The sequence below is a fragment of the Topomyia yanbarensis genome, chromosome 2, assembly GCF_030247195.1.
Source record: "Topomyia yanbarensis strain Yona2022 chromosome 2, ASM3024719v1, whole genome shotgun sequence".
Taxonomy (NCBI): Eukaryota; Metazoa; Arthropoda; class Insecta; order Diptera; family Culicidae; genus Topomyia; species Topomyia yanbarensis.
This window is the reverse complement of record NC_080671.1, coordinates 430,158,959-430,185,364: the sequence shown is the minus strand read 5'-3', so window position 1 is coordinate 430,185,364 and position 26,406 is coordinate 430,158,959. Positions and strand designations below refer to the sequence as shown.

At 41.1% G+C, this 26,406-nt stretch overlaps 5 protein-coding genes across 5 annotated transcripts; 2 read left to right on the top strand and 3 right to left on the bottom strand.

Moving 5' to 3' along the window:
- The first annotated feature begins 1,808 nt into the window (after positions 1–1,808).
- LOC131682009 (uncharacterized protein K02A2.6-like) lies at positions 1,809–2,367 on the top strand. The gene has a single exon (XM_058963138.1). The coding sequence runs from the start codon at positions 1,815–1,817 to the stop codon at positions 2,286–2,288; it is 474 nt and encodes a 157-aa protein (XP_058819121.1). The 5' UTR covers positions 1,809–1,814; the 3' UTR covers positions 2,289–2,367.
- Positions 2,368–5,802: 3,435 nt separating this feature from the next.
- LOC131685381 (leucine-rich repeat protein 1) lies at positions 5,803–7,256 on the bottom strand. The gene is made up of 2 exons (XM_058969074.1): positions 7,222–7,256; positions 5,803–7,137 (listed from the first exon to the last, which is right to left on the bottom strand). The coding sequence occupies exon 2, from the start codon at positions 7,115–7,117 to the stop codon at positions 5,876–5,878; it is 1,242 nt and encodes a 413-aa protein (XP_058825057.1). The 5' UTR covers positions 7,118–7,137; positions 7,222–7,256; the 3' UTR covers positions 5,803–5,875.
- Positions 7,257–11,888: 4,632 nt separating this feature from the next.
- On the top strand, positions 11,889–12,959 carry LOC131685380 (protein ARV1). Its single transcript, XM_058969073.1, has 3 exons — positions 11,889–12,087; positions 12,263–12,542; positions 12,599–12,959. The coding sequence occupies exons 1-3, from the start codon at positions 11,947–11,949 to the stop codon at positions 12,952–12,954; spliced, it is 777 nt and encodes a 258-aa protein (XP_058825056.1). The 5' UTR covers positions 11,889–11,946; the 3' UTR covers positions 12,955–12,959.
- A 13-nt stretch (positions 12,960–12,972) lies between these two features.
- LOC131685379 (probable proline--tRNA ligase, mitochondrial) lies at positions 12,973–14,513 on the bottom strand. Its single transcript, XM_058969072.1, has 3 exons — positions 14,317–14,513; positions 14,000–14,254; positions 12,973–13,941 (listed from the first exon to the last, which is right to left on the bottom strand). Exons 1-3 carry the CDS (start codon positions 14,407–14,409, stop codon positions 12,973–12,975), a joined length of 1,317 nt encoding a protein of 438 aa, XP_058825055.1. The 5' UTR covers positions 14,410–14,513.
- Positions 14,514–20,035: 5,522 nt separating this feature from the next.
- LOC131685378 (uncharacterized) lies at positions 20,036–21,603 on the bottom strand. The gene is made up of 2 exons (XM_058969071.1): positions 21,160–21,603; positions 20,036–21,103 (listed from the first exon to the last, which is right to left on the bottom strand). The coding sequence occupies exons 1-2, from the start codon at positions 21,509–21,511 to the stop codon at positions 20,322–20,324; spliced, it is 1,134 nt and encodes a 377-aa protein (XP_058825054.1). The 5' UTR covers positions 21,512–21,603; the 3' UTR covers positions 20,036–20,321.
- Positions 21,604–26,406: the final 4,803 nt, after the last annotated feature.

Sequence of the window (26,406 nt, the reverse complement as noted above, 5' to 3'; positions counted from 1 at the left end):
ACATTTCCACCGAACTGTGCCGCTGTTTCAGCGAAAACATGGGTCTATGTAAAAAGACGCACACACAGAAAAAAAATATTGGTAAAAGTAAGAGTGTTCCGCTCTTAGCAAAAAACAACCAACGCCTACTGTCAGATTGAAAGTAAAACTTTTAAATTAATCAAAAATAACAATCAAAATAAAAGATTTCCTTTTAAGCTAATGAAGACTGGTAATCAAAATAAAAGTATTATATTCAAACTAAGAGTATGCGTTAGTTGTTTTTTGCTAAGAGTGAAAAACTCTTATTTTTACTAACATTTTTTTTCTGTGTGCAGGTGCATCTATCACTCAAACGTGATGCACAGCCCGTGTTCAGGCAGAAGCGGCCGGTGGCGTATAGTATGGAAGCTATCGTGGAAGATGAGTTACGGCGCTTGCAAGCACTAAATATCATTACTCCGGTAACGTTTGCCGAGTGGGCAGCGCCCATCGTAGTTGTCCGAAAACCTGACCGTTCTGTTCGGATATGTGCCGATTTTTCACTGGACTCAATAACGCATTGGAGCCGAACAATCACCCACTTCCACTACCCGAAGACATTTTTGCCCGCATGGCAAACTGTACAATCTTCGGACACATTGACCTGTCCGACGCATATTTGCAAGTGGAAGTCGATGAAGAAAGTCGGAAGCTGCTAGTAATCAACACCCACAAGGGGTTATTCCAGTTTAACCGTCTCTCTCCCGGAATTCGAACGGCCCCTGGAGCATTCCAGCAAATAATGGACGCAATGCTCAGTGGGCTGCAGTATACCTGTCCATATTTGGATGACATCATCGTAGGCGGGCGGACACGCCAGGAACTCATGTAAAACTTACAGGAGGTCTGCAAACGCCTGCATGAGTATGGGTTCACCGTGAAGATTAGCAAGTGTCAGTTCTTCATGAACCAAGTGAAGTATCTGGGGCAACTGTTGGACGCAGAAGGTATCCGCCCGGATCCGGAGAAAATTGCAGCCGACGTGAATATGCCTTCCCCCCATGATGTGCCCACTCTTCGGTCGTATCTAGGGGCATAGGCGCCCGCATAGCTCACCGTTTTCCGGATGGTTCGGAAAAGGCAATTTATCACGCGTCCAGAAGTTTGACTCCAGCTGAAACGGGGTACAGCCAGATCGAAAAAGAGGCCCTTGCTCTGGTGTACGGCGTAACTAAATTTCATCGCATGGTCTACGGGCGACATTTTATTCTGCAAACTGGCCATAAACCACTTTTATCGATATTTGGTTCGAAGCAGGGCATTCCGACATATACTGCTAACCACCTGCAACGATGGGCGTTGACAATGCTTCTTTATGATTTTCAGACAGAACATATTACCACCGATAATTTCGGGCACGCTGACATTTTATCTCGCCTGATTAATTTCCATATTAAACCGGATGAAGATTTTGTAATTGCGTCAATTGAGCTCGAAAGATCCATCTGTAGTATTGTCAACCAATCTTTAAGTTTCTTGCCAGTCACGTACAAAATGATTGCCGCAGAGACCGAAGGAGACAAAATCTTGCAGAAAGTGAAACATTACGTCATGGACGGTTGGCCAGTAACCAAGAAAATTGTTGGAAATCCAGAAATTGAACAGTTTTTTGCTCGACGGGAGTCACTCAGCATCGCACACAAGTGTCTTATGTACGGAGAAAGAATCATTATTTCTAGAAAACTGCAGCAGCGAGTTCTGGACTTCATAAGGGTCATCCGGGCATTGATCGAACCAGATCATTAGCACGGAATTATGTGTATTGGCCTAACATTGATGACCATATCGCCAACATGGTCAAGTCGTGCAACGAGTGTGCGTCGGTGGCCAAAACAGACACGAAAACATCGCTCTCATCGTGGCCAATTCCTGAAAGGCCATGGCAGAGGGTACACGTCGACTACGCTGGGCCAGTAAATGGAACCTACTTCATGATTTTGGTCGACGCTCTTTCTAAGTGGCCGGAAGTAGTACCTACACAGCGTATCACTACTGAAAAAACTCTAGCCATACTTCGGAACATCTTTTCGAGGTTCGGTATGCCTGAAGTGTTGGTGACCGATAATGGCAGGCAACTATCCAGCGAGGTTTTCGAAAAGTATTGCGATTCCAATGGTATCATGCGCCTAAAGACGGCGCCGTACCATCGTCAAAGCAACGGACAAGCAGAGAGGTTTGTAGATACGTTCAAACGCACACTGAAGAAAATCCAGGCATGGGGAGAAGAGCTAGAAGAAGCCATCGACACATTCCTTCAGTGCTACTGATCTACACCGTCTCGCAGCGCTCCGGATGGAAAGTCTCCAGCGGAAATTCTGCTAGGTCGACGCATCCGTATTTCGCTCAAACTGATGAAACCGCCTAGCAAATTTCACAAGGATGCCAGTTCCAAACAGGACCAGCAGTTTGAACGTAAACACGGTGCCAAAGCGAAAAGTTTCGAGGTCAAGGACAACGTTTATGCCAAGGTTCATCAAGGTAATACTTGGAATTGGGTAGCAGGTGAAGTTGTGGAATGGATTGGAGCCGTTATGTACAATGTGTGGCTACCGTGTCGTCAGCAGCTGATCCCATGGCAATCAGATACGTAAACGTCATGGAAGTACAGATGTTCGGAATGCGGAAAATCAAGCCATCGTACCATTAGACCTGCTCTTAAACACCTGGGATATCAAACCGTCGGGTTCATCGGAAACACCGAAAGCTCCACAACCATATCCAGAAGATGTAGAGTACAACGAATTGCAGCAAGAATTTCTTCAAGAGCTGTACCAACCGGACGTGAGACGTCGTCGAAGACATCTGCAACCGCAACCAATCCCAGTGTTGACTCAATGCTATCGTCCGCCTCGGAATCGGAAACCTCCGATCCGCTACGAACCCTACCATCTATACTAAAGAGGGAGGTGTTGGAGGGCAACCCTATCAGCAGGAATGCGAACTGTCAACGAGAAGTCGTGCCAACCAGTAGCGATGAGCAGCGGTGTGAATGTCTCTTTTACACAGACAGCCGATAGTGCCACACGCGATCATTTTTATGTCTTACGTTTTAAATTATAATAAAGTAGTTATTTGTACGATAGAACCACCTCGCGTTTCTCTATCGTAACAGTTATTAACAGTAGTTAATAACCGTAAGTCAGTACAAACAGCAATTTGTGATTGGTTAGCTAGAGCGGAGAAATCAATGAATGGTCTGCTCATGCTGAGGCAAGAGTGGCACAGCGGTGGCAACCGCGATAGCCACTCCGATGCATGGCGGTAGAGCGACTGAATAGGCGGATGTAAAGACGGATATATGGTCTACCCATGCCGAGATGGGCGTGTCGTAGTGTAGCGTAGATTGCTGGTACCTATCGCTATTGATACCTCGTGGCGTGGCAGAGGAATGTAGGGTGAGCGTGAGTGCGAACATCATGCATGAGTGAGTCAGTACGTTAAGTACTGCTATCCCCCCAGAGGTAATGCCGGAAGGTAGTTCCTGGAGAAAGATGGCGGAGCCCAATGGAGTTTAGTCTGTATGGCCCCCTGGTCGAGCCCGACACGCCAGTACACTCCCGTATGGTAGCTTGGCAACTACTAAGTACGTGTACTGGGAAAGTGCGTAATTGCATTCTCCATTGTAAAAAAATGTTTGCGGGAAGTAGACTATAGTCGAAATGGTTATTTACTTTAATCAGCTCTATATAGCTGATTAAAGTAAATAGCCATTTCGATCTCGGGTGCATTTTTCGTATGCCGTGTCCCTCGAATAAATGGCAATCACGCAGAAAAAAATTAGCAAACTTCACCCAAAAATATGTGCTATTGAATCCAATCGTTTATTGTTTATCACTTTAACCAACAAACTTATTGGTTTTTAAAATATTGTTTTTAGATCAATAATAAAGTTTTGCTTTCAATAAAAACATTTCTAATTTCAATATTTTTTTCTTATTTTGATAAAATGATTGAAAAAGGGAACAAAAAATGTTTTTATTGAAACAATTGTGACGGCGAAGCCCCTCGTTGCAGCGCTGCTACCAACACCCAGCGGCGCGATCATTTCAGCCCTATCTGAATCTGTGCGGCGTTGATGAAACGGAAGGCAGAAAACTCACTTGGAAAAACACAGCAGTAGAGGATAGAAGGAGGACGATTCTTTTCTCTTTAATCTTCAGAATATTTTATCTAACTATTTAAAAATTAATCTGATTCATATAAAACTAAATTTGCAGTGCAGTTTAACCTATTCTTAGGTGGCATAAAACTTAAATCAGTGGTTTGAGCTTAATACTACTTAAAACTACCACTTACAGACCAATTCACGGATACTGAGTCAACCCTACCATTTGTTAAGCTGGCAAATAATTTTGAAGCATTCCGTAACAAAAGATCCGGTTTGCTGTCTTAATTTGGAACTATCACACACCCCCACAACAATAAATAAATTTGTTGTCTCTGAACCAAAAAAATTATTTATTGAATTTAATCCATATTGTAATTGAGCCTATACAAATCTTTTTCCAGTGTGTAAATTTTTGCTAAGATCCAAAGATAACGGCAATAACACCAGTAACACCTTCATCGATGACGACGTTGTCGACAATTCGAACAGATACCGCTCAAGGTTGTAAACAACATCTTTGTTTATAAAGTAATGTCCGTGCTTCTCACCAGTCGCGAATTTAGCACTAAAATTTATTATTGAGCATTTCAAATTTTCGAAAGTATATTCGGCCTTACTTTCTACAACTCGTACCATGGTTCGTCACTGTGCCTTCCCTGGATGTGCCAGTAGTGATGCAACCATCCTTTGTCACCGCTTTCCTAAGCGGCAGGCGGTCTTTAAACAGTGGATAAAGGCCCTGAAACTAGACACAGATCCAGCGATTTTGCAACAACGTTTTGTGGTTTGCACGTTGCACTTTCTCGTCACAGACTATCGAAATTCATGCTCGCGGATGCTCAACGCGGTTGCAGTACCGAAGCTGAAAATCATTCACAAGGATGGTTGTTATGAGTTTCCGACCATAAATCTACCCGGTGCTTGCTCTAGTAATGCGCTGAAAAGCGCGAAAACAGAAATAGTGCAACGCAGAACCGAGATCGAACATGTTCCCGATACAACCGAAGTAGCGGAGTCAGAACCGGAAACAAAATTTGATGATCTGGCGGAAACGATTGAAGCGCTTGATGAACTGGAGGATGCTCAGAACGAAGCCGATATGATTTTTTACATGGAAGAAGATCCGTTGAATGATACTCTAGAAGTGAGTTCTAGTTTAGATCAAGTGGAGACTAACCCGATCCCATTTTTGGAAATCAAACGAGTGAAGCCCAATCCTAGTGAAGAGGTTACCAACGAAGTTTCGCCCCAACCACACTTGGCGACTGTAGAGAAGCCCGTGGTGTCGGAGGTTCGCACCGTAACTACCCAAACCGACAGCGTCGAAATAGTGTCGGGCGAGGAGCAGCTGCAGCGGAGAATGGTGAATCAGTTCTATCCTGAGTACGCAAACTGTAGTCGATTAGATTTGATAAAGGAACTGAAAGCGAAGGAAGAACGACTGGAGGAACTAACCAAGAAGCTGACCAACTTTGAGACAGCTCAAGCGGCCATGATGAAAACCATGGAGGCATTCAAATCTATTATAAATTAGGATGTAGAGAAAATAGTTTAAGAGAAAAGGGGACAAATAAACAGTTATGCTATTAAATCATGCTTTTTCTAAGGAAATTTTGGCATAAAAAGATTCAGTTAAAATAGAAATCACATTTCATAAAAAAATCGATGGTTTTTATATGTAATACAGGTAACTAAACTAATTTTAAACATTTAAATTATATAAATACCGTAATGAGGTTTCCTACTTTACTGCCTGGTGCTACATCGTTGACTACAGAACACGCAATCCGCGTACAACACGTTATTGCTGTTCATTATTAGATGCTGACAGTTCAAGCGTATCACTTTGGCCCGTTCATAAACCTTGGAGGTGAAGCATAGCAGGTCACATCCACAAATCGGTGTCCGATTCATGATTTCTATCAGTAAGAATGGGATCATCCCGGTAGTGTAGCGAACTTTACGAGCAACAACCACCCGAGCAGCAATTTCCCACAGTGCAGCAACATGTCCGACGGTCACTGCAACTCGTAGATCTGGAACTGTGCACGAATCGGTAGCAAGTTTGTTCTCCGACAGATCGACTTGTTCTAGCTTCATGCGAACCATTGATTCTGGCACCGAGCCGATTTGGTTGTTCGCTAGGTTGAGAAAACGAAGGCGTACCATTTTCCACACTGCAAATGGGAGCTTTTCGATGTAGTTTGACTGCAGATCAAGTCGAACTAATGCTCGGGAGTAGATGAGATTAATCGGAAAATATGTTAAATTGTTGCCGGATAGATTGAGACTTTGCAGACTGGATTGTATGGTAGGATTCATAAGCCATTCCCACTTGTCGTTCTGAAGAGCGTTTCCGGACACGTCAATGTCGTTGAGTCTCATTTCCCCTAGTGCTGGTGGCAGTTTTTCCAAACAGTTATTAGAAAGGTTTAGATTGCGGAGATTTTTTAACAGAAAAATTTGCGGATCGAAACGTGCCAACTTAATGTCGGATATATGTAGGGCCACCAGATTTTGAGAGAAACCTTTCAATGGATAGTCACCTCTGCTTCGGACGATACACTTTGTCGCCAGTACTTTGGTTGAGGATAGAACTGAAGTCTTCTTATTGGCCACCGACAGACATGCCAGTTTAACGCCATTTGCTGATCCGTCGCTAGTCGCATCCCCTGTTAGGACCGATTTAAGCACCTTCAGGAAACTGGTCAGTTGAACTACTTCGCATTTGATCTGCACATCGTGCTCGGGAATGTTAAAGGAAATGGTAGCCTTCCCTTCAGCCAGGAATCGGGTAAAAATTTTGCTGATGTTCTTCTTCAGACCGTACTTGGTTCCCGATTTGTTGGCATTCGTTATCAACATGATGACCGTTTCGTCCGGTTTCTTGTCACTATTTTTCCCAACGGCTAGAATTGTCTTCTGGAAGACCCGTTTCCCGGCTGGCATTGCACGTTTGATCACACAAGTTTCACAAACTAATTTCATTTTGTTTCATTAAATAGTTACTGAAATCAATTACTATTAATATTCTGAAGATTTGTTATCAAGACAAGACTGTTACTTCACAGTCTATGGAGCTCTTTGCGTACCTTTATACTAGGGCCTTTATGTTACTTCAATGTTGGAGATGGATTTTGATATACGCTTCGCGGGCAGAAACTCGCCGATGTTCACTTCCTTTTAATTTTTTTCACTCTCCGGCCGGAATGACATTTTGGTGCGCTGCACGCAAACGTAAAACTACCTAAAATTGAGTTCTTTTGGCTCAATCTCGTGGTATCGGGAGGAAGGTAAAATTAGGTAAACCGTGTTGAAGGTAGTTTCCATTAAAGGCCCTAGTATAAAGGTACGCAAAGAGCGTGCAGAAAATGAAGCCGAAAAAAGTCTACCTATCGAGCAAAATTAGAATCCAACTTTGCTGCAGAGGTATCAGAGATGGATTCCAATTGTGCTCGATAGGTAGACTTTTTTTGACTTCACTCTTTGCGCAACTCTCGACAAACATATGATTACGGCCTAAAAGCCAACTGTCAAAATTCACTTTGAATGGAAATTCTGGACAAACCATTACACGCCAATCACAGATGTTGGTAGTAAACGAAAGAGAAAAGTTTTCTCTTTCATAAACTGCTGTGAACTGTGTTCGGCTAGTAACGGTTTGTCCGGAATTTCAATTCAAAGTGGATTTTGACAGTTGGCTTTTAGGCCGTAATCATATGTTTGTCGAGAACTGTTCTCTATAGACAAAAGAGATTATAACTACTAGAGGGAGCATAGCGCTGGCAACTCTGAAAAATTATAGGTTACGTATATTTTTGCTTCGCCGGGGTAATACATGTCAAATGCTTTGTGTTTACGAATATTTCGCTACGAGTGAATGAAGAAAAATTTCAATCATGGTGAGAATTTGCTGCGTACCTAATTGTCGAGTTAGTGAGCGGAAAGCCGGACCGAGAGTATCATTTCACAGGTAAGTTTGCTCCGCTTTTATTAAACGTGATCTAACTTTATTTTTATTAGAATTCCAGTAGAGGATACACGAAGCGCAACATGGCTATCGGCTTTGCGAACAGACGGAGTGAACATGCATTCTTTCGCCCCGAAATCAACGATATGCTCGCTGCATTTCCGCAACAGTGACTTTTTGCTTACGGGGAGAGGAAAATGTCTTCGTTCAGCTGCTATTCCTCGTATGTGGAAGATTCCGGTAGATACGGGGTATGTATTTCACAAACAATTAGCTGTTTTTGTCACAATGTAATTATATTCATTTCAGCAAACATAAGGGTAACGGAAAAGTCGCTGCTTGTTCCGAAAATCATCCGGATATATTGAACAAGCCCGCTCAGTTTTGTACTGCGTTGGCTGATGTCACAAATCACCAACATACCGATTCCACATCAAACAAATACCCTGTTGGAGCTTTACGATCAAATGATGCACCGAGAATAGATTCATCTTTCTTCGAAGAACATCAGATTAATTCAATTACAGATGTTGCGGATAACCAACAGGAAAAAAATGCGTGTGTACTACAATAAGTAATGCCATCTGAATTCGCTACATTTTAATTTATTTTAGTTTACACGACATCTCCGCGCCTAGTTTATGCATACCCGGAGAAGCAAGCGATAAAATGAAACCAGCTATTCCCAAGCCACTGCTCATTCGGTATCCTGGCGATGTTAGTATGGAAAACTTGCGAAATCCTGTTTTTTCACAAATTTCGTATTCGCTAACTTATCGAAAATTAATTGAAACGAGAAAATCGAAAGAATCTTTAAAACAGCAGAACCAACGTCTCAAAAACAAAATCGAAAAACTAGATGCCGATTTGAAGGCCGCACAGCAACAGCTTTCTGAAGCCAAATCTAGTTCTCAATCACTGCAGGTAAGCTCTTCATAATGATGCTGTTTTTTTCTTTTTATTATCAGTTCAAATTTTAGGCAATTAAACAACATAAGCCAAACGTTGTATACAGGTTGGCAACGAATACCAAGGATGGATTACAATATAGCAAGGAGATCAGATCTTTTGCAATGGGCATGAGTTTTCATTCAGCGGCCGCCTATGAATACGCCAGAGAGTACCTCAGTGGTGGAACTGATCTACCACATAAGAAAACTATTGCTAAATGGTATAATATTGTAGATTGCGGTCCCGGAATTTCAGCAGCTGCTTTGAAATTAGTGGAAATTAGGGTGAAAGCGGCAGAGATCGAACAAAAGCTTTATGCAAATTTGGTGATGGATGAAATGTCCATCAGAAAACAACTATTTACCGAAAATGATGGAACGGTTAGTGGATTCACTGACGTGGGATTTAATACGGGCGAAACGCGGGAGCTTGCCTCCGAAGCTTTAATGTTCCTAGTGACTGGTATCAATGAACACTTCAAAATCCCAGTGTCACATCATTTTTTTGCTGGTCTGTCAGACTTTTTAGTCGTCGTAACTCAAGTCTTAATGGCTCTTTACGAACACAACCTCAACGTCCCTTCAATAACGTTTGATGGCACAAAAGTAAACCTATCATGCATGGCTATGTTTGGAGCTGTTCTCAAAGAGCATAATATGCGTACAACTTTTCAACATCCAAGTGATGTCGGCATAGTATGCATTATAATGGATGCAGTTCACATGCTGAAACTTGTACGAAACACATTTGCTGCAAAAGGAGAGTTGCGAGATGACAGAGGACGCCTGATAAAATTTGAATATCTGATAATGCTAGAGCAATACCAGCAACAAAAGGGACTGCGTTTGGCAAACAAACTAAGTAAGTTAGATATTGAGTTCAAGAAAAATAAAATGAAGTCGAAGTTGGCCATACAAATGTTCAGCAATAGTGTCGCCGATGCCATTGATCTATTAAGAAAGCAACACGTAGAGCAGTTTCAAGGGTCAAATGCAACAACAGACTTCCTTCGTACATTTAACAACCTATTCGATATAATGAACTCAAAATCGAAGTTTGGCAAATAATTCAGGCGCCCTTACTGCGAACAATCCCATCCAGAGTTCTACCAGTATTTGCAATATTGTAAGAAGTACATCGCTCAATTGTCCTTTAATGATAATGGCACTGATAAATACTTACTAGATTCTATTAATCATACAGGCTTCCTTGGCTTTATGGTCAATATAGAATCGCTGAATGTTCTATATTTTGAGTACGTGTACCCAGCAAGGGGTCCCCTCGAGTACCTCCTAACGTACAAGCTATCGCAAGATCACATAGAGCAAACATTCGCTCTTATTCGTTCCAAAGGAGGATTTAATGACAACCCGTCGACCAAGCAGTTCTCGTATGCGTTTAGAGCCCTTTTAATAAATCGACAGACACAGATTTCGAAAGGTATGAACAGCCTTCCACAGGATGAACACTTGATCTTGTATCTTTCTTTCAATGTTACACAATCCGGGTAGACCAAAGAATTAATAACATCCAGGTGTAGGATGACTTATCAATCACATGGTTCTTTTCACAAACTGAAGGCGTTCCATTGTCAGGCGCAGACCAAATCACTTCCTTTTCGGGTTCCACCAAAAAGGTAAATTGTCGTTCCACATGTGACATAGCATATGACAATGTCTTGATTATATAGAGTATAACCTTTCTGCTGAAATCTTTTTTTGCCATGAGAATCCTTCGTGTAGTTTTTTGAATTTCGATGCAATACAAAACATTCCAGTTTGTTTTAGTATTGGAAATGTCCGACAGCATTTCCATTATCATAATTACACTAAACTTGCTGGTTAGTACTAACCCTAGTCAATACGACAACAGAATGCTGCAACCGAAATAATAAAAACAATCCACCAAATACCATGCATTAAACGTTTAATCTTGTTTTGAAAAGGGAATCGCAAAAGTATTATTGTTTCCAAGTCTGAAATTTGACAGGTATATACCCAACCACGATCAACATTTTTCAACGTACATTCAATAGGAACAGTAGCGCTATGCGTCCTCTAGTAGTTATAATCTCTTTTCCTGCAGCATAAGTTCTTTTAACTCAAAGAGAATAGGGAAAGAGACGAATAGTGTGAAGCCAAAAATACCTTATTGAGCAGACCAATCGTGCAATGTAAATAAACATTACTCATGCCTGAGTTGGAGGAGATAAGTATTGTAAATCTATCAAAAAAGAAATTTGAATTTTCGTCAGAATTTAGTGCAATCGTGATTGTAAGGTGCATTCTAGAGTCTATGTATGAGTAAAAACAAGCTTTAGAATTATTTCATCTCTTTGTTTCAAAATGCACATCGTTTGATAAACAAATCCAACGATCGACAAAAGGTTTGCTTTCAAAATATAATAGGAGTCATTTAAAGTGCTGCCTTTGGGAACGGTTGCCAAATTCTAGTGTTGAAATCATCGTAAAGGGAGTGTTGCCGTTTTGACTGATTTTCACTCTGCGTCTCTTTCACTATTCTCTTTGTTTTAACTTACTTTTGAGTTGTGCGTCGCTTTCGCACTTATTAGTGTTGTCAAAAACAAAACGAGAGATTCGACTCAGTTGAGGTCTTCCGTGGAGGAAGGTATTTTTGAGTTGTTTGGGGTATACTCAAAATTAGGTAAATTCAACTTAAATTTGAGTATAAAAAACCTATCAATGAGTTGTAATTTTTGCCGTGGTTAAATGGAAACTACCTTCAACACGGTTTACCTAATTTTAAGTTCCCCCACGATACCACGAGATTGAGTCAAAGGAACTCAATTTTAGGTAGTTTTTCGTTTCCGTGCACTGTCAGCGCAATCAGCTGTTGAAGCGGTGTTTTTTAAATTCATCAAATTATTCCAAAAACAATGAAGCTACCACTTCAGGGATACTTTACGTTGCTACAGATGCACAATAAGAACAAACAGTTTGTGTGCATCAATTGTGGGTGTTCAGTGCCAGAGCTATACCGACGAATCAGCTCAACTGTGCTAAAAATCACAGAATGCGTAAGTTGATATTAATGCCTTTGCCTGGTGTGATACTGAGTCGCGTTCTAACGCTGACGCCAAAATATATGAACTGAAAGCGGATAGAGTAAGAACCGGTACTCAGCTTCGAGATTAAGCAAAACTGGTTTAAGTAACAAGTAGAATTTCATGGAAAAACAATTTCTTCCGACAGGGTACGTGCAACAAGCCAGCCGACAAGTACATAGAATTCGAAGTGCTCATAATCTTGATTGACCTCATTCTGTTGTCTAAGCCGGCCTACAGACATATTCTATACAATTCGGATTGTAAAAATCTGTGGAAGATTGGTATTATCTTGGTTCTTCTGGAAGCGTACTGTCTGTGGACAGAAGCTTTCAGTCGCTTCACTAGCGTGCGTTACCGGTCGGATCATAGTGATCCTTTCCTAGCAGAAAAAGGATTTTACGTATCATCATTTCATATTTTTATCGGTAATATTTTATGCTATAAATCAGACATCTTAACAACATTCCCTTTCCCCTTTCAGGAACGATTCTTCTTTACCTGTTTCTCTACGCGTTTACACGCGTCTTACATCACGTGAATGTCCCCTCGGTTAGTGGCAAGTCATATCCTCTAGCCCTCCTACATGGTGTCATTCTGGCAAGCATTGGTAAATTTTTCCTTATTCCCATCATCATTTGGAAGCAGAATGCAACCGATTCTGGAATGGCCATCCATATATCTCTGGTTGTGGCTTACTTTGTTATTTCGCTCACCCAGATCCATTCTGTGATAACTTATTGCTCGAGAACAAAATCAGCTGTCATCGTACTGTTAACTTTTATTGTAAAAACGTACTGTTTAACGGAAATTAGTTCATTTCTAAATAACTTAATGTAAATCTACTTAATTTTAGTCTTATGTTCGACTATTACATATCCTATCAATTTCCAGCAGTGTTTCAGTAAACCCCAGCACCGACTCTTTTTCTTGTAACTGATTGTAAACCTCAAACAACTCATTGCTCTCGCAGGCCGCCTTAGCACCTATGACTATCACTATCGGGTAACCAATTTTCTTGGCATCCATCAATCTCTTTCCTATGGTCATACTGATTCGGTCGTCGACTACAACGTCCGAATCTAGTCCCTTCAGTTTTCTAATCTCAAAGTAAAGTTTATCAAGCCATGGACCAGCTTGCGACTCTTCTTTACTCCCCTTCTTCGGGGGTATCAAACATACTCTGAACGGCGCAAGTGCTAGTGGCCATCGAATATCCATTTCACTGGATAGCACTTCGATGCTAGCCGCTATCAGACGTGTCACTCCAATACCGTAACAACCCATTTGTAAAATGCCTGGCTTTCCTTTCTGATCCAGAAACTTAGCCCCCAACGCCTTACTGTACTTATCTTCTAGTATAAAAGTATGTGCAACCTCTATTCCGGTCTGCTTGGAAAAATTTGCGTTATTGCACTGTTTGCAATCCATTCCATTGGCTAACACTTCCTGATTACAGCTCTTTCCACATTCCCTACAGTGCATTAGCTGATCCTCGCCCACCTCACTGGGAAAATGGTACTCGTGCGAAGTAGTTCCCCCCATGAGCCCCGTATCGGCACTTACCTTCACATACGGTACTCCAACGGCATCCAACAGCTGTCGGTAGGCATCGTTTACCGTCTCGTAAGTCTGACGAGCCTCCTCGGGACCAATATCAAATGTGTACAAATCTTTCATGAGAAACTCCTTCGCTCGCATCAATCCAAACCGCGGCTTCATTTCATCACGAAATTTTGTTGATATCTGGTACAACCGCAATGGAAACTGCCTGTATGACACCGGTGATATTGCTGCCAATAGTGCCGTGATACTTTCCTCGTGTGTCTAACCGAAGCGTTACTATACTGATTATAAAATACGCCGTTGTAACATTCTCACTCACCGGTCCCAGGATTTGCATCTTTCCGTGCCGATCGGTAGTTTTCATTAGTTCTGCTTCAGCTGAATCAAGCCGACCACTTTGGCGCCACAGTTCAGCCGAAGTTAGCATGGGAAGTGATAGTTTTTCCGCTTTCACGTGTTGCTGCATGTAAAGGTCGACCAAGGCGATGGTTTTCTCCACGGCACGTTGAAGTAGCGGTAGAATGTAGAATGTACCATTGCCGGCTTGACGGATTAAACCTTGCTCGAGCATCAGCTGTAACGACAGAAATAGATTGTAGTGAGTCAATTCTGTATCACAGTTCTACAGGAAGGTACCCTTTGACTTTTCGATGTAACGTCTTGTTTTTTGACTGAGGCATTTTTTGGTATAATTAGAGATGGCTGGAAGATTTTCGATAATTTATGCATTACAGCTAGTTACTATGGCTAAAGTTCAGATCGAGTGCCAAGAAATCTGTTGAAACTTTAGCTAATGAACGTATGGATACTGTTGTGTTGTGTTGTGTTGTGAACATGTGAACTGAAGTTACTGCGAATCCGCGAATGCAGTTAATCGGCGATGTTCACTTGCCAAAGGCGGTCGCTACGACAGGACATTTTTTAATAAGGGCGTAATTGCAAAATGTAAACTACCCACACTGATATAATAAAGTACCCGCGTAGAAAACTATCTATTTTCAATAATATTGGATTAACCCACTTAATGGGTAAAGAGCTTGTACTCCATAACCCAGTGAGCAAATTTTCTGGCAGAGGCAGCTCTGCTAGATTTCTGTAAGTCTTGGTTTGGCAGCCCTGTCAGATTTCTGCGCGTATCCTCTCGGGTTAGTTGAGCTAGGGCGAACTCGGTTTCGCTCGCGTTTTCTGGCAAATTTTGATAGGAATCGAGCTAAAACCTGGCATAACTCCGACATAAACTGTGCAAAGATCCTGGCAATTCCTACCTGGTAGAATTTAGCACGAATCGAGCAAAACATCTGACAAAGATGTGGTAGGAAGCGTGCAGAGATCTTGGCCGTATATTTCTGGCTCGATTGTGGATAAAAGTGAGCAGCACCGGTTGGTTTAACCGCTTCTGCCAGAAACGGTTGTTGCATTTGAGCGAATTCCTTGCCAGAATTCTCACACAATTCGCGTAAAATGCTCGCAGAAACTCTGCCAGCATCAATTTCGCTTTGTTCAACTTTTGCTAACTTTCTGCTTGTCACGCTGACCGGGAATGAGTACAGAGCTTGGGTACGTTTTATCCATTATTTTTCGCAGAACAGTTACAACAAAATGCGTAAAAAATACTTATTCATGAAAACCTGAGTGCATATAAGGAGAGTGACGACACTGTCAAAATTGTAACAATTATTACTTGTCAGTGTCATTCCAACCGAGTCAAATTCATGTATTTTGACAGGTCGTTTGTTCGTTTGGAACAAATACAAATAGCGTGGCAAGCAGAAAGTTAGCAAAAGTTGAGCAAAGCGAAATTGATGCTGGCAGAGTTTCTGCGAGCATTTTGCGCGATTTGTGCGAGAATTCTGGCAACGAATTCGCTCGAATGCAACAACCGTTTCTGACAGAAGCGGTTAAACCAACTGATGCTGCTCACTTTTATCCAGAATTCAGCTAGAAATGTACGGTCAAGATCCCTGCACGCTTCCTGCCACATCTTTGTCAGATGTTTTGCTCGATTCGTGCTAAATTCTACCAGGTAGGAATTGCCAGGATTTTTGCACAGTTTATGTCGTTGGTTTATGTTCGAGTTATGCCAGAGTTTTGATCGGTTCCTGTCAAAATTTGCCAGAAAACGCGAGCGAAACCGAGTTCACCCTAGCTCAACTAACACGACAGGATAAGCGCTAAGAGAAGAGAAGACAATCGCGTAGCCAATTTGATCCAGTCCTAACCTTAGTATTGAACCAGCTTCTGATTGGTTGTATTGCCAGTCAAGAACGTTCATAATATTTTCAAACGGGATGAAAAACAGTGCTGCAGAATTTATTTTGGCTACTTTTCATACACATGAACATTTCATGCAAATTGAATAAATACCCTGAATGACGATATAACTACGTGTATTATTAAGAGAGACACGAACTAACATAAAATTCAATTTTTAAATGCACCTACTATTGTGAATTCTTGACAGAGGGTCGATATTTGAGGAACAATTATTTTCAGCAATTGTGAAAAACATGCAAATGGAATCTGGCAACGATGGATGCTTGTTGTCTTTAGAATTACGACAGGGCCTGGTAGATAAAATTAAGAAGAGCGGGTTGCTTGGAAGAAAAACGAGCAGCCAACAAAAATCCGTCAGGATCAGGGTGGCCAGACCTACCGATTTATCGGTAGTCCTACCGATTTTGGTCTTCCCTACCGATTCCCAGACGACCAAGGCAAAACTACCGATATTTTGCTATTCCTACCGAAAACTACCGATTTTTATTGATTTTGGACACATCCTACTCAACATTCATTTTTTGAGTTGGATTTGGTCAGAGATCTGTGTTGTCAGTATTTTACAATTCTATGTCAATACTACGTTTTTCCCACACTACTTTTACAGTGAACGGCAAGTTACGGCGGGTAGCCTAGAACAAAGTTTCAATAGCCTACCGATCGCCAGTATCTAGTTTAACCCGCCTAGCCGCCTCATGGTTTACTGGGTTGGGACAATAACCCGGCCTACCGATAACTACCGATAAACTTTTAGTGACCCTACCGATATTAAGGAATTCTATCTGGCCACCCTGGTCAGGATTCCGGCAGCTGTAAAAATTATCAAAATGGCGCTGCCAGAATTCAGCTATACTCCTTCCAGTTATGGCAGGCAGATTCGCCTCACCGGTTCTGTTTTGTTTATCATTGTTTCATTTTCACCATATTAATATTTTTCCAAGAAGGATAGTTTTGGGCAGATGAAAAAATAGGAAGAAACAAAGATTTTGGTTTCAAACAAGGTAAGTAATATGGATTTCATGTCTCCAGACATGTTTTTATTATAAATTTACATAAAATTAAAAATATTAAGAAAAAATACAAGCAAAACCTGAAGCGGTACAAAACCGGTCCTGCCGGTGCGTGCCTGGCAGAAATCCGGCAGAAAAAAACCGTTAATAACCGTAAGGCGAAAAATTCTGCCAGAAACGGTTGTTGCATTTGAGCCGGCCGGCTGGGCAGTGCTCTGCCAGCCAGACCCCCAGAAATTCTGCCAGAGTTTTTATTTCGCTGCCGGCTATCTGGGGGGAATCCTGCCAGGCACGTCCGAACGGGAAGAAGCCTGTTGTCGTCGGTGGCATGCATATTTTAGATCTAGCGATGTATAAAATATTGGCGCAGAAATAAAATGTCTTCCCTTTCACATTTCAATTCTATCGATTGATGAAATTTCATTTTGTTACACGTAATCTTCTGATGAGAGCTTGGTTGAGACTAACTGGACTGTCGCTTTATCCAACTGAGCTGTCGCCGTAATATTGAAAGTCGAGGATTTTTGATCATGTTAAGCTACAGGTTTTTGGAGCAGCGTGAACAGATATGCGAATAACAAAGACCACCAGAGCAATATTAAGCGCGATTCAGACGATACATCAGCTTCCGTCAACGTCAACGGAACGTCACCGTTCCGTCAGGATAAGTTAAATGCGTTTCTTTTGCGCTCGTTTACATTTCCTTTCGATCGTGCCCATATGAGCCTGCCTAGTTCTAGTTTTCCGTTCTAAGTTTATAACTGATTCACTCTAGAATATCTATCCGTCTTTCAATTTCATTGCTTTCGTTTCTCTTAGTCTCAAATTTGCCGAAAATAGCCAACAAAATCGATACAACATTAGGATTTATGTCGAAATACGGGGAATTGGAATACGTTACAAACGAGGTATGAGGAAAAATTTTCCATACACTAAAAAAAGCAAACGTTATGCCTATTGATTTTACACAGATTTTTGCAATTAGCTGGGGCAGATATACACTATTTGCTGGCACATAAACCTAATGTGTGCATTTACAAGACATATTAATCTTACATTCACAGTTCATAACTATAAGGCACATAAAACCCGATTCTATAACAATACGCACATATAACTAATGTGTGCGCATACATCGTTTATACAGTTGACACATAGAAGGTATGTGTGGGTGTGTTAACATTAGCATTCCTTATCCATATAGATTTTAAGTGGCTTGAAACATTTTTTTTGGTTTGAAGCGGATTTTTTTCAGTGTAGCGTTCCCAATGGCGTTTGTGTTGTTAAAATGCGGTTGGAAAATAACGCTGTGCACCTACGCTGGTCAGATTCTGACGTGCCAGTTTTGTAACCAGATGGCACACTTCGGAAAACAATGTTCCGCAGTCGTTAAGAAAAAATAATCTACAACCAATACCAAAATACAGTTTTCAACAGATGTTGATAAAACACAATCAATTGGCAAATCAATAACTGATGTACTTTGCATATCGAACCTGTCTAGTGCCTCCAAACCAACAACCAGCACAATAAATGCAGATAAGACGGATTTACAATAGCGACTCGTAAGTGCAAAAACAAATAAGAACTTCCGACTTGGAACATCACGAAAGCTGTACTGATCAAGGCATGGACAAGAACGATAGCACGAGAGAAGGCAAATGGGCTGACTTTGGGAGGTGGACAATACAGTAAATTGTTTTACCACCAAGATAAAGGTTCTTAACACGCAGTACCCAGGTAACCAACAAGCATTAGTGTATGCAGTAAAGTAGCGTAAAATTTGCATTCCGGATGCTTCTTGCAGTATGCTGGCATTCGTTATGCATAACTGTTGTTAATCAGCATTTGAAAAACTGTTTAAAAACTTCTTGCCAGTAAGCAGCATTCTGAATGCACAACAGTAGTAAAAGAGCATTTTAATAGCACAGCAGTAATGTAGCCGTATATTTTGCCAAAAGCGACTTTTAAATAGCATTTAAAACGACTTAAGCGCTTATCAAGTAGCCGTTAAGGCGCATTCAGCATGCTTATTGGTTACCTGGGTATATTTAGTGTTGAAAAATCCTCGCTGGCCTTTCACAGGTGGTATGAAATATTTCGTGTCATCCGTTCGAGCCTTGCAGATTTCTTCAACAACAGTAGAAATGGTCATCAAACATGACTCAAGCCAGATGCAATTCAACACGAGAGTCACAATGTCTACATCCGAAGTCTTTGTTCCCTTACCAACAGTACCAACATCTCAGAAATCATCCAGCTATGGGAGTTAAAAGATAATCTGTGCAAGAATCGTCTGCTATGAAAACCACCCATGCTTCACTTGAGCGTATAAGGAATCCAGAAAACCTATTCAGTGATTCAGAATCCAGTAAGGAAGGAGGAGTTTTTGGAACTTCCTATAGCAGAAAGTTTATCTGGCGAAAATGTTCTGCAAGATGAGATAAATGATCTTTCAATAACTGTAAGTCAGGTTTAGTTTGGGTACCTAATGAGATTCAAGTTACGGTTAGGCTAGAACGAGTTGAAGTTCAAGTTGATGACAAGTTGGAATTCATGAATTGATAGCGAAGGAGAGTCGGTAGTAGCAGGCTTTGAAAGAGGATTCTGATGACTGAGATTGATCGATAGAATAAAAAAATGAGGTTCTATAATTGAAATCGGCCTGATATAAAGCAAATACGCTAAAAAGCTATCGTCACCTTCGGTCAGAAATATCAACCGAAAGGGCCAGAACACTAAAACTAATGTGTGAATTATGCTTTCGCGGATATCACCGACTCAGCGGTGGCCGGCATCGGACATTACAATTAGCATGTGCCGTGTATCAATCTGCCTCGGTCGCCACTTTTTAATGGGAGTTGATGTGTTCACTATTTGGTAGCAAAGAAGAGAATGAAGACCAACAATCAAAATTTAGAAGAGGTCGTTGACTTCGAATTTCATTTCCGGGAGACCAGCAAGTGACAACCTGGAAATGTGCAATATATTCGGCCCTGGTTCGAAATACTACCTAACGTAAATAAGAAAAAGTTGCCCAGCAAAAAACAAGCAGTCTTTTACAACACGAAAATTGTGAAAGGCATTAAACACTCAATTGAATATGATAAAGTTACTCTTCGTTTTATTCGCATTGAAGTGTCGCAACGCTTCCAGTGTATTTTGATTATGACGAGTTCTATGGAATGGAAATAAGCGAGTGTGACAACAGTATAATACCCCGTTATGTTTACTTAGCTCGAATTTTAATCGTTCTGACATCGCATTGTAACAATTATTAGTTATACAATAAATGATACACTACTGCTCCGTAACACTTTGCTTAGTTACAACGTTCTTTCTTTTTCAACTATGCCTTCACTCGATTTCCTCCTCCGACAACGCATTTAAAAACTCCTTCAGATCCTTCACCATATTGCGATAGTACTCCAATTTCTTTTGTAGTCGAGTATTTTCGTCCTGTGATCGATTTAAGCGTTGCTCGAGTTCTTTCTTCTCGCTGTAATACTGAGCCTTTGGCAGCTGTATATATTCCTCCCCCTTGAAGATAAACTCGTAGGTTGAATCATTCTTTGCCGCCGTTGTCTCAGCCTCTTTCTTGGGACTCTTGGACGAAGTCATTTTGCTCTCAGTTGAATTGTGAGTAATGCTACTAGTGGCTACTGGTGAGGCGATCTGCTTAACGGGCGACTGTTTAGAAATGCCGAGCTTCTCTGGCGATATACTGACCGGTGGTTCAATTATTTCTATATGAATCTTAGATGACGGTTGTGGCTCTTTCTTGCCAATAGTGTCATTGAGAACAGATTTCTTAGTAGCCTCAACGAACCTCTTCTTCAATTTAACTTTGCGGAGCACTGAACCCACTGGTGGTGGTATTGCGATTGGTTTGGGAGAATATGTTGCTAGTGCTTTGGTGGATGTGGAGGATGACACAACAGTTGATCGTGCGGCATAGGGAATTTTATTCATCTTGATGACCTTAGCTGCTGGAAGCTTTTCAATCGAATCGAACATTGAACGTTTTTGCGGGCTGGTTTTTTGTCGAGTCTGTTCCTCTGCGGTTTTGCTTTCTGCCTCCGTGTCCATTTGATCGATGTACAATATTTCGGTAACCGAATCGCTTTCATTAAGCATAGCTGAAAGATACCACTTTGGGAGAATTCAGCTACACGAACACATTTTTATTACTCACTTTCATCCAGGTGTTCTTCAACGGTAAGCTCGAGTGTTGAAATTTGTTCTTGCTCCAGTGATGAACTTTGTACTTGCTCCGACTCTTCCTCGTTATCGGCCGACCCGTACGGTTTAGGAACGGCCATGCTAAGCAACATTTTCCGACGGGCACTGAAGCACATATATTTACGAGAAAAGTGCAGATCACACATAAAATGTGGCCCTGCTTCGATGGGATCGACAGCTCCAGCAAGACGCCACTGAGAAGCTCGTTCTTCGTCCTTTGGAAACTGGAAAAGTGTCCTTTCTGTATTGTTCACAGAATCGGTCTTGCAATCACGATAGGCACAGCACTTCTTGGCTCGATTCATTCTAGCTAGACCATGAACTATACAACTTTTAAGTAGGTATTTGAAATTTTAAATGTTTGTTTTTAAACAGACGCTTTTTTCTGTTTTCAAATCTGACAGTCAAACAGTAAAATGGAGTTTGGTTTGGGTATCAGATTCGTTAATCGAATTGCTGAATTTGCGAAGTGTTACAAACGTTACCAGCGTTACGCTTTCAGATAAATAAATCGACTCAGATCTCGCCTAAGTCGCAATGTACTCAAATTGAGAAAAATCAGTTTCAATAATCGACAACGCTTTTCTAATGTCGTTTTTACTTGAAGCGAAACTAAGTTAGTTTTAGCTCCAACTGCTGTCAAAATGCATGAACGTTTAAACCTGGCTTAACCGTTAAGTGAGGGTGAAGAAATCGGCCCCAAATGTAGCTTTTATTGTAAGTATAAATTACTTTATGGCCATATTTTTCCTAAAACATCTTTGATTAAACAATATAACAAAGAATTTGATTCCTATGTGTTTTTAGTGGGTAGAAACTGAAAGAATGTTTACGCCCAATTTGCATTCCAGTCGTGATTTCGCCCTTCAGCAATCGCCATTTGCGAAAGGGCCAAACCATGAACATAATTTTCAGAAGGGTGCTGTTGAGGGGAATATCGCTGTAACTGACCAAATCCAAGATAGCAACACTATTTAATCGTTGTATGCTTCAAGAAATTTTGGTGCACAAACGACCATGTGGAAGTGGGTCGGCCGGTGTACGTCACCCTGATCACACGTAGTAAGTATCTAGGTGATCTGCGTAACTGCGTAATGCAGAAATAATATAATATTTATAAATACGAGAATGAATAAATTTTAATTTTACGGTCTGTTCACTTAAACTGTTGGATCCGAAAAGAAAAAAGTCTGCTGCCAACCGATGACGTTTGGACGACAGTTAAGCTTGACTCTGCGACTGGTTGATAGTTGCCGCACCGCTGTGGACGATCGATGAGTCGCCGCGTCGAGTAAAGCATGTCGAACGGAGGACATCGTCGTAACAGGTGCGGTAAATGGGCTATACTGAGTCGGTCTTGCTAAGTAGGGCTGGGTAAAGGGGTGAGCTTTACAGGATAAGTCTAATAGGGCTCAGCAAATGGACCCATAGAAACCCAATTCAAATGAAATTTCATGAAAATATCGTAATATTCGAATGTTTCTGTGCAACAGGATTTGCAGTTGGAGGATTCCCAACTCTTTGATTTAGATGTTGTGAATCTCCAACATCAACATCTACATCTTCTAATGCTTCTATCCATTTCCTGATCATAATTATCCTGAACATTTCATTCATAACAACTGGAACGAATTCCGATTCTGGATCGGTTTGCTCATCATTCATACCAACCGGAACGAATTCCATTTCTGGATCGCGTCGCTCATCATTCAAAGCCGTTCTCGCTGCCACGTCGTTACCCGTTATGGCTTCCTGCAAATTTTCACACCACGGATCTTTCCTATCATGTCGTATGCGTATCTTGCCGATCCTTGACAGAGTCAATCGATCTAGTGGGATCGATACGATGAATTTTCCTATGTTCACCAAGGCCTCTTAGGTTCATTGTAAATCATGGCGATATTACCCCTTTTTTCTCGTCTCATTGGCGGTTTTTCCAGGCGAAGCATTTTGCCATTTTATGGCCCTCCTTGCCACATTCAAAGCATTTAATCCGAAGTTACCGTTTAGTTTGTTTGCCCATCATGGCAACTGCTATCGAATCTTTCGTCGCGATACCACCTGCGCAAATTGTCATTTTCGTCAGTTCATCCTTTCGGATGACGGAGAGAGCTCCTAATAAATGACTAAATTTACTAGGAATGACTACCAGCAAAGTGTTTATCTGTTCTTCATGTGTAAGAACCTCACCCATGGTACTTAACTTTCGTACAATTTCTTCATGACAATCAAATAGTTCTTGGAGAGATTCGAACTTTCGGTTTTTAACAGATAAAGATTTGAACGAAAACCTAACATTGCGGCTGGACCTAACGGAAGATAAATTTCCGATAATTTGTTTATTACTGCTCTTACGTACACGCATTCAAAAACATGTGTTAGAAATTAGTATGCCATGAGAATTCAAAAAAAAAAATGATTATAGCTAAGATTTGCTTTATAGCAGACTTGATCGCAGGAGGCGTTTTCCGAAGAGTATAAGAAAATTTTCATTAAAAATTGTACACGTAGAAAGCAAATATAGTTTATACGCTGAACCAGTCTTTTTTGTACTCATTTGCCAAGAGGTGCCCTACTAAGCAGATCTGTCTCTGTTGCTGTCGCTAACATTGATCCTTCGTACCCTCCAGGTGAGCCGTACAAACCGGACATAGTCCCTGTTGCTATCGCTAACATTGGTCCTTCGAAAACTATCAACCAGTTTATATGGATAGAATCCTGCGTCGTTCTGAAAGATCGAAAACAGGTACTGTGCCAAAACGATTTGCGGATTATTACTTGTAAAATTCCAAGACTGGAAACAGAAAAACCATGCAGCGTACACCTGTACATACATTTCCGGCTGCAAATCCTATCGTGCCAGATTCTGACGTTAATTTACAAACTGAAGATAATTCTAAACCAGGTAGTAGATATTCAAAAAGCAGTAGGTCATCAGTTGTAAACAAAACCCAAAGACAGATTAGGGCGTTAGAGTTAGCTAATCAGATTGAGGAGGAGGAGCTTGAAACCGCTCTAGAGCAGGATCGGATTTTGGCTGAATAAAAATTGGAAGCTCTTAAAACTAAAAAAAGAGCTCTTTTGAAGTAGAATACTTCTAACGTTTCAATATGGGGTCCCGTTTCAAAAATTTCAGTTGAGAAATTTTCCCAGGTTTGAATTGCGAATATCTTCCGCTCTACTGGACGAAATCGCAATATTTTTGCACTATCTGATCGGAAATTTGTGCACGTATTTCGTATTAAATTTCGGAATTACTGCGACTACTATAAATAAACCAAAACAAGGATTTTCAGAAAATCCTTCGGAAACAGCGAGGAAAATGCGCAATTTGCCAGCATATCCCACGCAGAGCCGTTAAAAAGGAGCATGTAAGCGTTTCATTACATACGGGAATGTTATATATACAGCTCACGCGAGCTTGTTTTGTATCAGTGGGTGCTCGCTTACCACACGAGTAACATGCTCGTCCGGACGGTACAATGAGCGGTATCATGTTTGCGTTCCCGTACCAAGCGTCATCGCAAGGTTCTTCGTGATAAAATCCAGGGAATCACCAAATCTGCCATTCGGCGTCTGGTTCGTCGTGGTGGTGTAAAATGCATCTCCGATTTAATCTACGAATGCTGATGGTGTGCAGGAAAATGTCATCCGAGATGCCGTGACCTACACTGAACACGCTAAGCGCAAAACCGCCATGAATGTCGTCTATACTCTGAAGCGGCGGGGACGCACTTTGTATGGATTTGGAAGTTGAAAAGGTAGAACTCACTTGTATCATTATAAAACGGCCCTTTTCAGAGCCACCAAAATCATTTCAAAGAATAAGTTTGCATTTTCTGTTTCATAGACTGTTTCTCCCTGGAGAGCAATTTGGGTTAAACCCTAAATTATTATTTATTTCAGTACGCAAATTGCAAATATGGTCAGAAACAAACTGGAGTGAAGTGGAAAACATTTTTACTAGGCGCATTCAAAAAAGGTTTCAATTCTCAATCATTTTACCAAGGTGCCGTATTACATTACTCTCTTTACCCTGAGTGTTCGATAATCTCCGTATTGGAAACACAATTTCAATTTTGTTCTTTATGTGGTCGACCAACGAAGGGGTGGAGCTACGAAGAACACATATTGAGGACAACATAAAAAAGGACGAGCTTACATTGTGCTGTAGTCAGGTATAAAAACTCAGTATGCTGTTGCTCACGCTCAGTTCGTTTCCAGAATCAGCATGCAGCAGTTCTTTTGCAGCATCTCCCGCAAAATTCAAACCGCCGTCCGTTTGCTGCTGTCAGAAGAGTAGGCCAAGCACGCCGTCTTCGATGGCACCAAAACTGTTACCATATACACCAGCTCCAAGTAAATTCCGAACTCTGTCCAAACAAAAGGCCCTTTTCAGGGCCATCAATTTATCGACAAAGAATCGAATTGAAGTTTTGTTATTACAAGCATCAGAAAGTGGCTTGCCAAGAGCGTTGGATAGTAAGTGAGCCACTTGTGAACAATATTGTCGCTTTCAAGTAGAATGGCACAAAATAAAAAAGTTATTTGTGTGATTTGTAAACAGGTTAGTGTAATGATTCAATTTACAAAAATCGAACGTTTTCTAACGTTTCGATATAGGTGCTCCGTTTCAAAATTTTCGGCCAGAATATTGCCTGTTTTTCTAAAAGAAAATCTGCAGTTGTACTGAATGAAAACCTTCGATTTTTGCGCTGATTGGAAGTAGTTGTGACTAGTTGTGTAGAATGTTCAATTACTGAAAATAACAGATTTTGTGAAAGCAGTGGTTGGTCCATACAATTCGATTCCAAGCGAGTCTGACTAGTTTTCGTTGGAAGGTCCATCTCTGACAATAGAAATAAACTATTTTATTTTGAATTTAACTACAACTTCCTTGAAAACAGCACAGCTAAAAAACTTTTGGGAAAAACGCGCAAACCTAAAATTTCCACTATAATAAAAACTAGTGCCCCCGCCGCACAGCATCATCAAGATAGATAGTTATTCAAGCCGGGTGGAAAGGGGGAGGGAGGTTGTAAGACAATGGAAAATTTCATTTATAATAATAATACTTTATAATTGGCTGGTCCTGAAAACAACTTGTTGGTTTGGGGTTTATTTTGGGTCACAATTTAGGCCCGCTCGATTTCTGATCGCTGTGAATTTTTCGCAGGGCGACAGTTTCTGTTCGGTTGCG

Excerpts from the sequence above, each read along its gene's own strand:
- LOC131685381 (XM_058969074.1), bottom strand. The coding sequence starts at position 7,117 with ATGAAATTAGTTTGTGAAACTTGTGTGATCAAACGTGCAATGCCAGCC.
- LOC131685380 (XM_058969073.1), top strand. The coding sequence starts at position 11,947 with ATGAAGCTACCACTTCAGGGATACTTTACGTTGCTACAGATGCACAAT. Across the intron at positions 12,088-12,262 it reads TGCTAAAAATCACAGAATGC|GGTACGTGCAACAAGCCAGC; the intron begins GTAAGTTGATAT and ends TTCTTCCGACAG. Across the intron at positions 12,543-12,598 it reads ATCATTTCATATTTTTATCG|GAACGATTCTTCTTTACCTG; the intron begins GTAATATTTTAT and ends TTCCCCTTTCAG.
- LOC131682009 (XM_058963138.1), top strand. The coding sequence starts at position 1,815 with ATGGTCAAGTCGTGCAACGAGTGTGCGTCGGTGGCCAAAACAGACACG.
- LOC131685378 (XM_058969071.1), bottom strand. The coding sequence starts at position 21,511 with ATGAATCGAGCCAAGAAGTGCTGTGCCTATCGTGATTGCAAGACCGAT. Across the intron at positions 21,104-21,159 it reads TGAAGAACACCTGGATGAAA|CTATGCTTAATGAAAGCGAT; the intron begins GTGAGTAATAAA and ends GGTATCTTTCAG.
- LOC131685379 (XM_058969072.1), bottom strand. The coding sequence starts at position 14,409 with ATGCATAAATTATCGAAAATCTTCCAGCCATCTCTAATTATACCAAAA. Across the intron at positions 14,255-14,316 it reads TTACATCGAAAAGTCAAAGG|CTGATGCTCGAGCAAGGTTT; the intron begins GTACCTTCCTGT and ends CTGTCGTTACAG. Across the intron at positions 13,942-13,999 it reads AGATGCAAATCCTGGGACCG|ACACACGAGGAAAGTATCAC; the intron begins GTGAGTGAGAAT and ends CGCTTCGGTTAG.